General features: G+C 48.4%; 1 protein-coding gene across 6 annotated transcripts in view; it reads left to right on the plus strand.

Annotated features, from left to right (window-relative positions):
* Positions 1 to 13,199, plus strand: part of Erc1 (ELKS/RAB6-interacting/CAST family member 1) — a 334,813-nt gene extending 321,614 nt beyond the window's left edge. For all 6 annotated transcript variants that reach the window (XM_028880482.2, XM_028880487.2, XM_028880483.2 and 3 more), the window contains one exon: positions 8,195 to 13,199. In XM_028880482.2, the coding sequence (XP_028736315.1) occupies positions 8,195 to 8,332 (138 nt within the window). In that variant the 3' untranslated portion in view covers positions 8,333 to 13,199. The remainder of the gene's footprint in view (positions 1 to 8,194) is intronic.
* The last annotated feature ends 710 nt before the right edge of the window (positions 13,200 to 13,909 follow it).

A 13,909-nucleotide genomic window follows, 5' to 3' on the forward strand; every position in this document is an offset into this window, starting at 1 on the left:
ACCTGCACCACCAGGGCCAGCTCTTCTGTGTTGCCAGGCAAGGTGCAGAGATCACTCTCCTGGGTACTACAGCTGATGAGGGTCAGGGACAGCTCTCCCGCTCTCAGGAGGTCTGGGCCAGATCGCTCCTGCTGTTCCCACTTTTGTCTTTCATAATCATGGGTGTTGCTATGTTCCTCCTGTCCCTTTATCTCTACTCACTCAGAGCAGGTATTTCACTCTACCAAGGCATAGCCTCTCAGGAGAGAGACAAACCTGGGGAGGTGTTAGGGGCATGTTATCACAGAGGAGATACAGATTAGCTCATCTAGGGACAAATGTCCTAGACAGGAAAGCAGTTACATTTTAAATGTGTCTGTATATAAGTCGGTTAGAGATTGAAACATTAGTATCTTAGCAACACTTGCAAGTAGAGTGCACATGCATTTAGAAACTGTAGGTCTGACTTCTAACCCCAGACTGTGGGTGGTGCCTGCAGTTCCTGAGGTGAGCACCCTTCCCTACACCTCTTCGGGTCTGGCTCTTACCTGTAAGGTAAAGACTGGAACTGACGGTTCTCCTGTTCCCTCCAGGCTGTGAGTTGAAAGTTTGGCATTGCTCTACTTTGAATCTAACATAAGCAGCCTGGTATTTCCGTGATTAGACGTTTGCCTGGCTGGGGATAGGGGTGGGCAGGACAGGGAAGGAGGCAGAGAAGGAAGATCCAGAGTGTAAGGCCAACCTGGGCTGTACAGCTGCCTCCTTGATGTTTGATTTTACTCAGGACTAGGGACTGTTGCTCCCAGTGCTGGGGCAGAGGAGTCCCTTGTTTGGTTTTAGGTTTGGCTTGGAGGAGGGAGAACCTTTGACTGTAACCCGGCGCCTTGGGCATGCTAGACAAGTCCCCTGTCAATGAGCCACGGCCCCAGTCCTTAATTAATTTTCAACCTTTGAAAAATAATGGTAATTAACATTGAAAAGCCCGGTTACACTAAGGCATATTGCTAGCATTCATCCAGTACATGATTAACAAATACTTACTATGTTCCAGGAATAACATATTGGAGTAATAGTGGGATTGCATGATTTTTATGCTTCAAAGCATAAAGTCCTCTGCTGTTTAAGGAAAGGCAGAAGATCCTTCCTATCAGTGCATAAACTTACAGTTTCTGGGGAGAGAGTATCATTTTTAACCTGTTGAGAACCTGTAAAAGTCTTCAGGATTAAGCTCTAGCTTTCCTTGGCACCAATGCTAGTAAATTCTGCAGTGTGAAAACAGTGACCAGATGCCTATAGGAAATGGCTTCCTGAATGAGAAATTACTATGCCCTCAGATCCCTCCAATCCCACAAGCTTTATAGTCTGTTCAGAATTGTAAAGTAGCAAAATGCATTGCAGTTTATTCCATATGTTTGAAAAATTGAAACTGGAAAGTTCATTTTGTGTCTCCATAACTCCTAAGCAGCTGCTGGTTTGGATTATGAGGCTATAGGACAAGTCTAGCCAAGACAGGGCCGTTTCTATGTGACCCATCACTTCCAGGGCACCACGCTCATCGGTTTTACAGCTCAGACTTCAAAGCCTGTGTCCTGAGATCTATTGTTAAAAAAAACCAAACAAAAACAAAAAGCTCAAGTTTTTGTCTGCTTAAACTAAACTAAGCATTTCAGTGTAATCTTGTGCCTGTCACCCAACCATCTGGAAAAGGGACTTAACTGAGTCATGCCCGCTATTTACTGACAGTTATCTGGAGACCTCTCTAAGCCTGCCTTTCCAATACCTATCAGAAAACCTCTCTTTTACCTCCCAGCAGTTTACTTTGACGTGGAGCCAAGTCTACAGAATACTCACTTTTTTTTCTACTTAAGAATTCCTAACATTTGGGTCTCTGGTGGCTCCCTGTTGTGTTGTGTCTTGTCTTATGTGTGGAGAGACATATGGGTCCTGTTCTTAGGTCATAGCATGCACTGAGCAGATGTTTTGGGCAGTGGTCCCAAGGCAGCCAGTTCACTGCAGGCGGCTCTCTCTCGCTCTGTGCATCCCACTTCTACTTCTTGTTATTGTACCATCCGTGTTGGCTGTCCTCTATTACTCAGCACTGAACGCAGGAAGAGGCTGGCCAGCTCTTTGGACAACCCTTCCCAACACTACCTGTTGGTGGAAAGTTGTAGAACTCCATCTCTGCTCCATTTATTTGCCTCTTGTCTATGGCTTCACGGCAGCTCTGGGGTAGAGACCAAGGCACCATGGCCACTGGCTTCACATGCAGACTGCACACCACCTTGAGTGCTCCCTGTGCAGTCGCTGCTACGTTTGTGGCGCGTGGCTCAGGTCCCTTTAGAATCCCCTCACTACCTTGAGGTCAAGAGTGGGTGGGAAAGCTAGACAAGTCCTGCCAGTGGTCACCTTCACGTCCTGTGCTTTTCCTGCACTGCCATCTTTTGGGAACGCTGAGCAGGATGGGCACAACCAACACAGGCCATATCCGGGGGTCCATATGATTTTGATTTCTTTGTTGTGTTTCTGTGGAACTGGAACCCAGGGCCTTCCATGAAGCAAGTAGTGTGCTACTGAGTCACACCTCACCTCAAAGGGCAGAGCTTTGAAAGGTCCTCAGAGGTGCAGCTAGGTGGGAGAGCATTTACCCATTGCACAAGGGCCTGGACTCAGCCCCAGCAGCAGAGAAAGAAAAAAAAATGTCTTCAGAAAGAATTAGTATCTGTTCCTGCAGTTTCGCTCCCTGGCCCTTCTTAGTTTGTCTGCTATTTGCAGGTGTTTTGCTAGGCAGCTTCATGTATAAAACAGAATTCCTCCAGGAGTTTACAGAAGAATTGAGTTAGCATGAAGCCTTTCTTAAAACAAGACAGAACAAATCCTACAGCAGTGTTCCCAGGTCATAGATGTGGAGAGGAGTTGTATACAGGAACATCAACAATGAACACTCACAATAGTGAAAACTAAAAAGCAACACTATTTTATTTGTTTATTTATTTTTTATTTATTTATTTTGGTTTTTCAAGACAGAGTTTCTCTGTGTAGCTTTGTGCCTGTCCTGGATCTCACTCTGTAGCCCAGGCTAGCCTCAAACTCACAGAGATCCGCCTGCTTCTTCCTCTGCCTCCCGAGTGCTGGGATTAAAGGCGTGCACTGCCACCACCCGGTGCAACACATTTTATAATACTAGTAGTTTGTTCAAATATGCTCAGAAGTAATGAAAGGGGGAAAAAGAAGAGAGGTGTGTGTTGAATATATTAAGACACTAAAGCACTTAGAATAATTTTTGTCCAAAAAAACTGTATAAGTTAGTTATGTGGTTATTATCCCTTTTTATACTTTTTTTTTTTTTTTTTTTTTTTTTTTTTGCGAGACAGGGTCTCAAACTAGAGTCTCCCAAGTACTAGTGTATCCTCCCAAACGCAATTTGACTCTTGTTAAAGCTTGAGGGTAGACAAGATTGCCCAAGAGAGGGTCTAAGAGGAAGGTAGGGGCCCGGGAGGGAAGCACAGTACTACATCACTGGTTGCCTAGAACTCAGGGACCCCAACAGCAGCACAGTGATGGATCACTTGTCCAGTACACAGGGCCGGGAGGGTAGCACAGTGCTAGGGCATTGCCCAGCACACACCAAACACTGGGCTCCATCTCTAGCATCACACACAGAACAGAAAAATGGCACATAGACAGAGGAGAGAGATGTGGGACAGGAAAAGAAAGCCGGAGGCTGTGTCCTGTTGAACTTGAGGGCAGAGACTTTTGAAGGAGGTGTCATCGGTATCTGATAGAGATTGTGCAGCTGGGGAGTCTGGGGGAGTCTGGGGGTGGTAGTTTTCTTGTATTTTAGGTTTTGAAATATGATGCATATACAGAAAACCTAAGTACACAGCTACATGAGTATTGACATACCCTTAGATAACCCTGACAAGAAGTACCATAGCAACACCTGAGAAACCTTTGTCACACCCCACTACTATACCCCGTCCTCTGTAAGTCAGCTGACAGATCATGCTTCTTTTTTCTTCTGTTTTTATACCCAGAGTCATCAATGTGGATTCCTTCATATTTCATTTCTTTCATTCTACATATGTTATGAAATGCACCATTTTTTTTAATGCATCCAACCTACCCTCATTGGATTCCATTGTATATATACCACAAAAAACAATTGTTCTTGAAAGAGGGACTCTGACTGAACCTGGAACTCACCAATTTGTCTAGTCCAGCTGGCCAGCAATTCCAGGGGTCCTCCTTTTTTTTTTTTTTTTTTTTTTTTTTTTGCCTCCCCAGCACTGGGATTACACACACGCACATACACACACACACACACACACACACACACACACACACACACACACACGCATGCACAACCAAACCTGGCTTTTCACAGGGGTGCTGGAAATGAAACTCAGGCCCTCAGGTTTGCTTGGTAAGCACTTTGCAAACAGCCATCTCCCCACCCTTTATCGTCCATTATTAATCATTCGGTTGCCAACAGCGTGGCCAGTAGAGATTATGTCCCCGCTCTTGTCTGTCTTCTGGTGAATGTGCGTGTACATGAAGGTTTAGTCGTTGGGTCATAGGATACACACATGCTCAAGTTCAATGAATGCTACCAAGTCCTCCCAGAGCAGCTCTGCCTCTTTGCAATTACACTGTACAGGAGTGTGGAGAAGTCACGTGGCTCCACATCCTTGGCAGCATGTGATGTTATCTGACTTTTAAATCTGTACCCATTGTGATGGATACTTAGTGGTTTCCTATGGTTTTTTGACTCTTGTTTCTCTGATGATTAACAAGGATAAATACATTGGTATGTGTTTCCTAGCCTTTCCAATATGCAGTTGATCCTCCACACCCTTGGGTTATACATCCCTCAAATTCAACAAACACAGTTTTAAAATACTTGGGGAAATATTCCAGAAAGTTCTAAAAATCAGAACTTGAAGTTTCCATGCATTGAGCACTCTGAGAGTCCACCAGAATAAAGCTCTCCCCTGCTGCCCCACCCACCATTTCTCTGTTCTGAGTGTCTCTCCATCACTCGTCACCTGAGCACTGTTCACCTCCAGTGTCAGCTCTGTACAGTACTTAGGCTATGATGGTTGATGGGGGAACGGCTTTCTGTACACTGCGAATATGTGTTGCTCTGATTGGTTGATAAAACCGTTTGGCCTATGGCAAGGCAGCTTAGAGGCAGGCGGGAAATTCAAAGAGAGAGACAGGAAGAAGGCTGGGAGAGCCACCAGCAAGCCGCCAAAGGACGGACGCAGGTAAAGCCACGGAACATGTGGCGGCATATAGATTAACAGAAACGGGCGGAGTATAAGTGTAAGAGCTAGTCAGTAGTTAGCCTAAGCTAATGGCTGAGCAGTTTTAATTAATATGAGCTTCTGAGTGATTATTTTATAAGTGGGCTGCGGGACTGCCAGCTACAGATAGTTGTGTCTGGACATGTTTTCCCTCATCACTCTCTAAATAATACAGTATAACAACTGTTTTTTTGAGACAGGGTTTCTCTGTGTAGCTTTGGAGCCTGGCCTCGAACTCACAGAGATCCGCCTGCCACTGCTTCCCGAGTACTGGGATTAAAGACGTGCACCACCACTGCCCGCATAATACAGTATAACGACTGGTTACTTCACGTTTACGCGGCATTCAGTATTATGAATAATCTAGGAGAAGGTATGTAGGTTATATGCAAGTACATCATTTTATCTCATTTTTTATAAAAATGAAGATTTTGCTGTCCACAAGGTGTCCTGGAATCTGCAGGACCTTCCTGCAGACATAGGCACTGAGTGACAATTGGAGTCTTTTGTAAGAAGAACTATTCTAGTTCCTTGGCCTTGTGAGTTTGTTGTTTTCCTGCTGTTGTTAGTGGTGGTGTTACTATTGTTGTTACCGATTTGTAGTTCTTTATGTATTACACTATTAATCCCTGTCCATCTTATACATGCACTGCAGACATCTCCCATCTGCCAGCTGCTTTTTCTTTCTCCTAATGGTGTTTGAAGAGAAAGAGGTGCTTAGTTTTGTTTTTGTGGGGATTTCTTTGTTTTTGTTTTATTTGAGTTTTCTTATTTGCTTGTTCATTTGCTTTTTGTTCATTTTTTGTTGGTTGGTTTTGAGGGGCAGGCGGGGTGTTTGCTTGTTTTTGTTTAAGTTTTGGGACATAAGGCCTCACAAAGCCTAGGCTGGCTTTCACCGTAATATGTAGCTGAGGATGACTTTCAACTCTTGATTTTCCTGCCTGCCTCCTGAGTGCTAGAATTACAGGCCTAGAGCAACACATCTGGCCTTTAGTTTGAATATAAATTAACTGGTTTTTCAGGTCTTTTTTTTTTTTTCTTTCATGGTGAATGTCCTTTTGTGTTCTGCCTAAGAAATCTTTGCATTGTAGCTTTGGTAGTATGTATGCTGAAATTGGAAGGGTACAGAGAAGGTCAGCATGGCATTTGAACAGTGTCTCTTTTAACCTTCATGTGTAGTGCAGGGGACTTGTTGTGTTTGTAAATTTGGTTGTTTGTTTGGTTTTTTTGAAACAGGTTGTCTCTGTGTAGCCCAAGCTGTCTTCACACATGCAATCCTCCTGCCTCAGCCTGAGTGCTGAGTTTATAGACAGGTGGCATTGTGACGAGCCCTCCTGTTTTCTGTTTTTCATGTTTTCCATTCAGACATAAATTTACTATCCATCAGGAACTGATTTTGTGTATGATTGAGATATGGTTATAAGTTTTCTTTCATGTAGCCCTATAGATCATAAAATCCAACCTTTCCCTACCATACAGATGATACCTTTTGCCATAAACCAAGTGATCATGTTTGTATAGGGTTTTTTTTTTTTTCTGAATTTTCTTACATTCATAGCTGCCTAAGGTTTTATTGGGGTTGCACTGAACCTATGAGTTAGATTGAGCAGAATTAATACCGTCTTGAGTCTCTGCTCCTTGGTCATGTTATATCCTTCCATTTAAGACATTTTTCACTTTTGTAAATAACATTGTGTTGTTTTTAGGTAGAGATTTCACTAACCTTTCAAGAAAGCATGTTAGGTGAGGAAGCGGTCATGTTATTGTTGTTTATTAGGGATGACCCGAGAGACAGTGTACTAGAGAGTGCACTTTTAAAGTTTGATGGTAAAAGCTGCAACCAGCTTAAGAAAGACCATTTCAGGATCTTTTCAGGATAGGAAAGGTCCCCGTGTCCTCGGACCAGGGTGAAGAGAGCTTAGAAACACTGTTGATTGAAGGAAGGGATGTGCAGGGGTTGCCCAGAGGCTACAGGAAGAAGGAGTGAAGAGCACTGGGGGGCATTTTTTGAGGCAGGACATTTTGTATATGGTGTCACCTTAGTAACAGGGACAGCTTCCCAGCTGGTAAACAGGACCACACCATCGTGGGCACTGTGTCCTTGCTTCCAAGCACCAGACTCTACATGGAGAATGTTTGAAGCAGTCAGATTTGCTGCTTTCATGCACTCCAGTCTGCATTTGGAAATCTTGATTGGTTTGAGCAGAGTATACACTTCCTTGTTTTCTCTATTGGAGATAATGCCTCTGTATCCATTTCCCAATTGTCCCTCCTTGGGTGTCTGAGTTAGAGTAAGGTTTAGTAGAAAGCCGCCCTTCCACAAAATCTTTGTTAAGAGCCACAGTCTCACTCACATGCATATGCCACATACAGAGAGAGAGAGAGAACTCACTAAGGTCTCACTCACATGCATATACCACATACAGAGAGAGAGAGAGAGAGAGAGAGAGAGAGAGAGAGAGAGAGAGAGAGAACGCACTAAGGTCTCACTCACGTGAATGCACTACACACATACAACACACTTGACCTCCAGTGATCCTCCAGCCTTAGCATCCCCAGTAGCTGGAACCCCAGGCATGCCTCACCACCCCAGTTCTTCCATAAAAACTTGCAGTAGCCAAGTGACTGGAAGAACATGTTTTGAATGTGAGGGAAGTAAGGTGCTAAGATGAGGAACTTCAAGCTCAAGTTACAGAAGGGTCTGACTGACTCGTGGGAACAAACCTGTCTTGTAGGGCAGCAAGAACTGTGCTGTGGACCTGACTTCTCTGGGCCCTGTTTTCATGAGCAGAGTCTAGAAGCGTGTGCGTTTGATCATTATTTTGGTGGGGGAGGTCAGCTCTGTCCGTCTGTCTTTCCTGATGGATCCCTGCTCGCACACCTGACCCCAGCTCTCCTTTCCCTTTCAGCTCCAGAGTGAGCTGGAGAAGGTTGAAGGGGACAGTGCCGAGCTCCAGGAGTTTGCCAACACCATTCTCCAGCAGATAGCCGATCACTGCCCGGACATCCTTGAGCAAGTTGTCAATGCCCTGGAAGAGTCCTCCTGAGGTGCTCCAAGCAAGGTGACCAAGGAGCCGCCTCCACACCAGACCCTGCCAGCTGGCCCTGCAAATCCGGCCATTTGTGTCTGTCATACTCTGCCTTCTGCTCTGAATGTTGTCTCTGCACAGATCTCCTTGGTCTCCGGGAAGAACTGCCCTGTCGTCAGCAGAGCTGGGGAGGCCTGCACTCTGCCCTTCCAGGAACAGGAAGCCGGAGCCTGGTGGCCTCCTCTAGAGTCTGTTCAGAGTGCTTGGTGCTGAAGCTGAGAGTGAGTGCTTGCTCCGCAGACGGTAGAGAAGGAGGGAGCGAGCGGGTGGCCCGGGACAGAGAGAGGAGCACTCCCCGCCTGCCCTGCCCTGCCCCCGTGTCTGCCCTTCTGGCCTGCTGTCATGAGCATGGGCAGAGGCAGGCCGGGGCAGCTTAGCTCCGGCCCAGCTGGGAATCCTGGCCTGTTGCCTGTCCCACCTGCACTGCTCTCGGCTGACAGGAAGCTAATGTGCACGGTGCTCACCCTGCTCACTCCTGTCGAAGACCTTTGACCTTCCCACCCTTCACCGTTGGGTTAAATGGCTGACCTGAAGAGAAGAGGGTTTAACAGGAAGGGCCTGTTGTCACTGCTTGCAGCCTTGCTCCTCCAGAAGATGTCCCGTAGGGCCATGCTGATTCCTCCTGATCATCACCCACGATGCTGTCTGCTCCCTCCACCTTGCCCTAAGCTACTGTAGGACAGGGCTTCCTAGAGTATGTGGTCCATGGCCCACCCTCTCAACTCTACTCTTAGGGTACATCCTCAGAGTCACAGCCTCGAGCGCTGCCTAGAAACTTCCTTTGGCACAACTGAGTTTGTCATATCTCATACACATTCCTCCCTCTATTCATTCATTCAAAAAATATTATGAAATGCTCACTGTGTGCACATCAGTGTGTGAAGCACCCATCTTTGGAAAAGCCTCTGATAGGGAGAGGTGTGGGGATCCTGTGAGACGTGCTCAGTTGAATCATGGCGGTGAAAGCATGCCTTCTCCCCTCCATCTTCCTAGAGGTGGCCTTCTCAGACCAGCATTCTCTGTTTCCCACTGTAGAGGTGTCAGTGGACTTGGGTGGCTGAGTCACCTCTTGGCCTGCAGGGTCCCATTTGGCAGTTCAGGACCTTTGCTGTTGGTGTTGTTACCCTGACAAGTGTTCTGTGTAGGTGGCTGTGCCTGTCCATTTGTGTCAGCTGCCTGCTTAACACATGCATGCACACCCCAGGGACTCAGCCAGCGCCATGAAACCAGGTGCAGACGACAGCAGTCACAAGGAACCAGGCTCTGAGAAACAGACAGCAGCACACATCTAGTCCTTCAGACCCTGAAGCAAACACCTCAAAAGAATGTAATGCTGCCTGTAAATCCCCCACAGCCCTCAGCCTAGGACCTCATGAGACTGCCACTACTGCCACACTAACAGTCCCATCCCTGTTCCCCTTCTTCCCTGCCATAAAGTGTTCCCTTGTGGGAGATGGTGAGGTTGGAACGGACTGCCATGAACCTGTCTGAGGTGCTTTCGGAGATTCCAGCTTGGCCAGGAATATGGAGATTAGGCCAGAAATGATCACTGCTGCTCAGTTCTCTCAGTTCTTTTCATTGTCCCATCCATAAATCCTGTAGAAGACCCCAGTATTTCAGGACAGGAAAGTCAGAATCTGATTGTATGCCCATAACATAAGGAAGCCCCACCCAGTAACAGCTTCACAGGCTATGGTGGAATCCAGAAAGCAGGAGAGTCCGAGTCCACAGGAGCAGCCTGGCACTGACGCTGGTCAGCTGTTCTCCAACTGCTGTGAGGGATCACCCCAGGCAGGCCTCCCTGGTGTACCCACTGGTGTTTGCCTGCCACTCTTTACCTGCTGCTCTCTCTGTCTTTTAAAACTTTTCTCCATCAGGTCCCTGCAGAGAGGCTGCAGGAGCCTTGCGGGACCCATGCTTGTTGGGAAGGCAAGTGTGTAGGACGCCATTGTCTGATCTGTGCACCACAGCAAAGGCGTCTCCACCCCGGGTGGAGATCCAGTGATGCAAATGGTTCTGGAGACTGGAGCTAAAGTTGAACCATAAACATGGCCTTTGTATTAGGCGAAGTTAATAGGTTATCCAGCATTCAGATCTTACTGACTTTACGTCATTCATTGAGCCAATATTTACCAAATACATAACTGCTTTGCACTAGGACATGTCATCCACGACTGTCTTCATGCACTTACATGATCCTCCAGACATCTGGCCTGGAGAGTCACTGCAGGTTGGCTAGGATCATCCCCATCACTTCCATCCCATCGTCAAGCCTCATACCTTTTGCACCTAAACACCTCTATTCCAAATGAAGGTCATCATGAAGTAAGAAATGAGGGCTGGAATCCAACCCGGGGCTTCTAGCTAAAGCAGCAGCATCCTTAGTAGGCCTCTGTCCTGGGTCTTCAGTGACTGACTGACTGACTGACTGCTGGCATCTGACTGGGACCGACAGGCACTTAAAGGCCATTAAAGATGGAGAAGGCCGAGTGGGCGTCAGCAACCAGCGTGTGGAGGGCCACCTGCAGTTCCTGTCAGCCTTTCTTCTCACATCTTCCCAAGACCTGAGCAGCCCTCTGCCTCACCTGGGGGCCTTAGAAGTTCTAGACAAGCAGACGACTGCCAGCACCAACAGTGTTGCAGGTCATGCTGTGACTGGTCACGTCCCTCCATCTGTTTGGCTCACTCTCTCCCTCGGGAGAGAGGACGTCAGTGCAGATGGCCCTCCTCAGTGCCGCTGTCCTGCCCTCCACTGCCGACACTGGCATGGATTTGGCATCACCACCCTCCTGTCTGACTGAAGCGCAGGCCCCCTGGCCCCCCTCCAGGTCTTTGAGGAAGGGCCAAAGCAAGGCTGCGCTGCTGCGTAGAAAGTGACAGTCACAGGCCGAAGTCCCAGCAGCCCCACGTCAGCAGGATCGGTAACTCTCAAGCCGTCTCCCCGGCCTCACCTGCCTGCAGAGTCCAGAGCCCAGGCAGAGGAGCAGGAAGGGATGAGGCTGCACCACAGGCCTGTTGGGCACCCCCGTCACTGCCAGTCTTGGAGCTGTTGACCATTCAAAGACACGCTCCCTCCTGTGAACCAAGAGGATGTCAGGGACGAGGACACGCGTGACCTGGGGATCCTTCTGAACAAAATGGCTGTCTGTATTCTTTTTAAACAGAAACTTTCCAAACTTTTTAGTGTCAAAATTGTAACCAAGTGTCCTGATTATTCCCACTGTGTTTGGCAAGTGCTGTGACCCTCTTGTAGGTATTTCTCCTCCTGCCTCTTTTGAGGGAGAAGCGATTTTAGGGTTGATTTGGAGGAGCGGGTTATCTGTCCCGTCCCGCCCCGCCCCCTCTTTGTTTCTCTGCTTGTTTGATATTGTCTGTGTGATCCAGAGAACTGGGGCAGTTACATTGTGTCCATTGTTGAGAATATTCAAATATTAAAACGTAGTTATAGAACTGAAAAATTAAAGAGCTGTGTTTTTAAAAATGCAAACCCATAAATAATCATGTTAACAAAGGAATTCAAGCTATGGGCAGCCTAGCTCCTCCCCCTCCAGGGTGGTGAGGTGGTAGCCAGGCCAGCCCTTGGGAAACACGTGACTACACTTGAGGTGGGTGACTGCCTGGGAACAAGAGACCTGCTCGGTGGAGCAGTGAGAATCCGGGGCTCACGGACTCTCAGTGTGTCAGGGTTTTCTCTACATCCTCAGGACCTCTGGGTAGAGATTGCAACGTTGGTGACCCCAGAACCACCCGTACCCTCACATTGGGTCAAGCCTCGTGTGCCTAGTGCTGTGTGGTAACCTGGGCTTGGGCCTGCCTACCAGGCCACAGGACCTCTTCTTGCCTACTTGGTGCTATTTCATCATGACCATCCAGCAGGGCAGCCTGGTCTCCAGAGCCTGCAGGCCGGTACCATGGATGGCCCTCAGAGCCTGCAGGCCGGTACCATGGATGGCCCTCAGAGCCTGCAGGCCGGTACCATGGATGGCCCTCAGAGCCTGCAGGCCAGTGCCATGGATGGCCCTCAGAGCCTGCAGGCCGGTGCCATGGATGGCCCTCAGAGCCTGCAGGCCGGTGCCATGGATGGCCCTCAGAGCCTGCAGGCCGGTGCCATGGATGGCCCTCAGAGCCTGCAGGCCGGTGCCATGGATGGCCCTCAGAGCCTGCAGGCCGGTGCCATGGATGGCCCTCAGAGCCTGGCCCTCTCTGGCTTGGGATCCTAGATTCTCCCGTTTGAAGCTTTTTAGACCCAAACCTCCTTAGCTCCAGAGATGCCAGAGCAAGAAAGGAAGTGAGCCAGGCTGAGGCAAGGAGACGCACCCCTATGCCACAGTGAGCACACCAGCCCAGCCCCCCCTCCTGCCACACCAGTGTTACATCCCTCCTTGAAAGCATCTAGTCCCGCCTGAGGCACATGCCATCCACTGGGCCTGCAGCCCAGTGCAGACCAGAAGCCTGCCTTGCGCAACAGACTGTTCCAGGATGGGGACCTGGGCTTGACTCCTCACCCCTCCTTCAGAAGAGGCGTGTTGCACTTTAGTGGGGAGCCCAGAACCCTGGGCACTGGCTTCCTGTAGCTTGAGTCCCTGTAGGGAGCAGTGGTGGCGGCCTGGTGGCTTGTGTGAAGCAGCCGCGGCTGCCGTCTTCCATTGTGCACGTGCGTGCCGTTGTTAGCGTCGAACTGCCGGCCTGATGATGACATTACAAAGACGTTGTGTTCTGTTCAACTTTGCCTTGGTAACTATTGTAAACACTTTGTTTGACGTTTTTTTTCTTTTTTATTCACGAACTAAATCCATCAGGAAATTATAAACTTATTTAAAAACTGTGTGCTGCAGCCTTCTTTGGTTTCTGCCAGCCTGGTCACGCCCCTGGTTATGGTCTGGAAAGCAGAAGAGCGGCAGTCCTCCGCCATCTCCAGCAGCAGACTAGAACCTGTGTACTCCGGGTTCGGGGAGACCCACAGCAGACTGGCCTGCTCAGGCAGGGCGAGGCTCAACAGGAGCGTACCCTTAGATTCCCACTCAACTCTGGTCATCTTTCAAAGCCCATTTCCAACCCCCTTTCCCTGCCCAAGCAGGTTGTCCACAAGTGTCCATCACCCAGGAGGAGTAGACCAAGGTGTTTACTCCAAGACGGCAGAGGAGGAACAGGTGTGGCCAGAACTGGGATTCTCCCTTGAGGGGTGTGTTCTGATGGTCACCTCAGATGTGGGCTGCATCTGCAAGTGCATCACAAACACCAGAAGAGTCAGGAGACCTGTGCATAATTGTGGACGTCATTGTTCATTCTGGGACATCCTGAGACCTTGTGCCCACAAGAAGTGTTCTGGGGTGTTTTAGAGAGCTCACATTCTGATTAACTTTGTTATCTGTGTCTGTCTTAAGAAGGAAGAAGAAACTCATGTAGAGCTTGGCACAGTGGCTCATGCCTCTGTCCCCAGTATCTGAGGTGGGAAGATTGAGGAGACCAGCCTGGGCCACACAGTGAGACCTATCTCAAACCAAAGTCTCTGACCCTCTCTCTTCTCTGGAAATT

The sequence above is a fragment of the Peromyscus leucopus genome, chromosome 3, assembly GCF_004664715.2.
Source record: "Peromyscus leucopus breed LL Stock chromosome 3, UCI_PerLeu_2.1, whole genome shotgun sequence".
NCBI lineage: Eukaryota > Metazoa > Chordata > Mammalia > Rodentia > Cricetidae > Peromyscus > Peromyscus leucopus.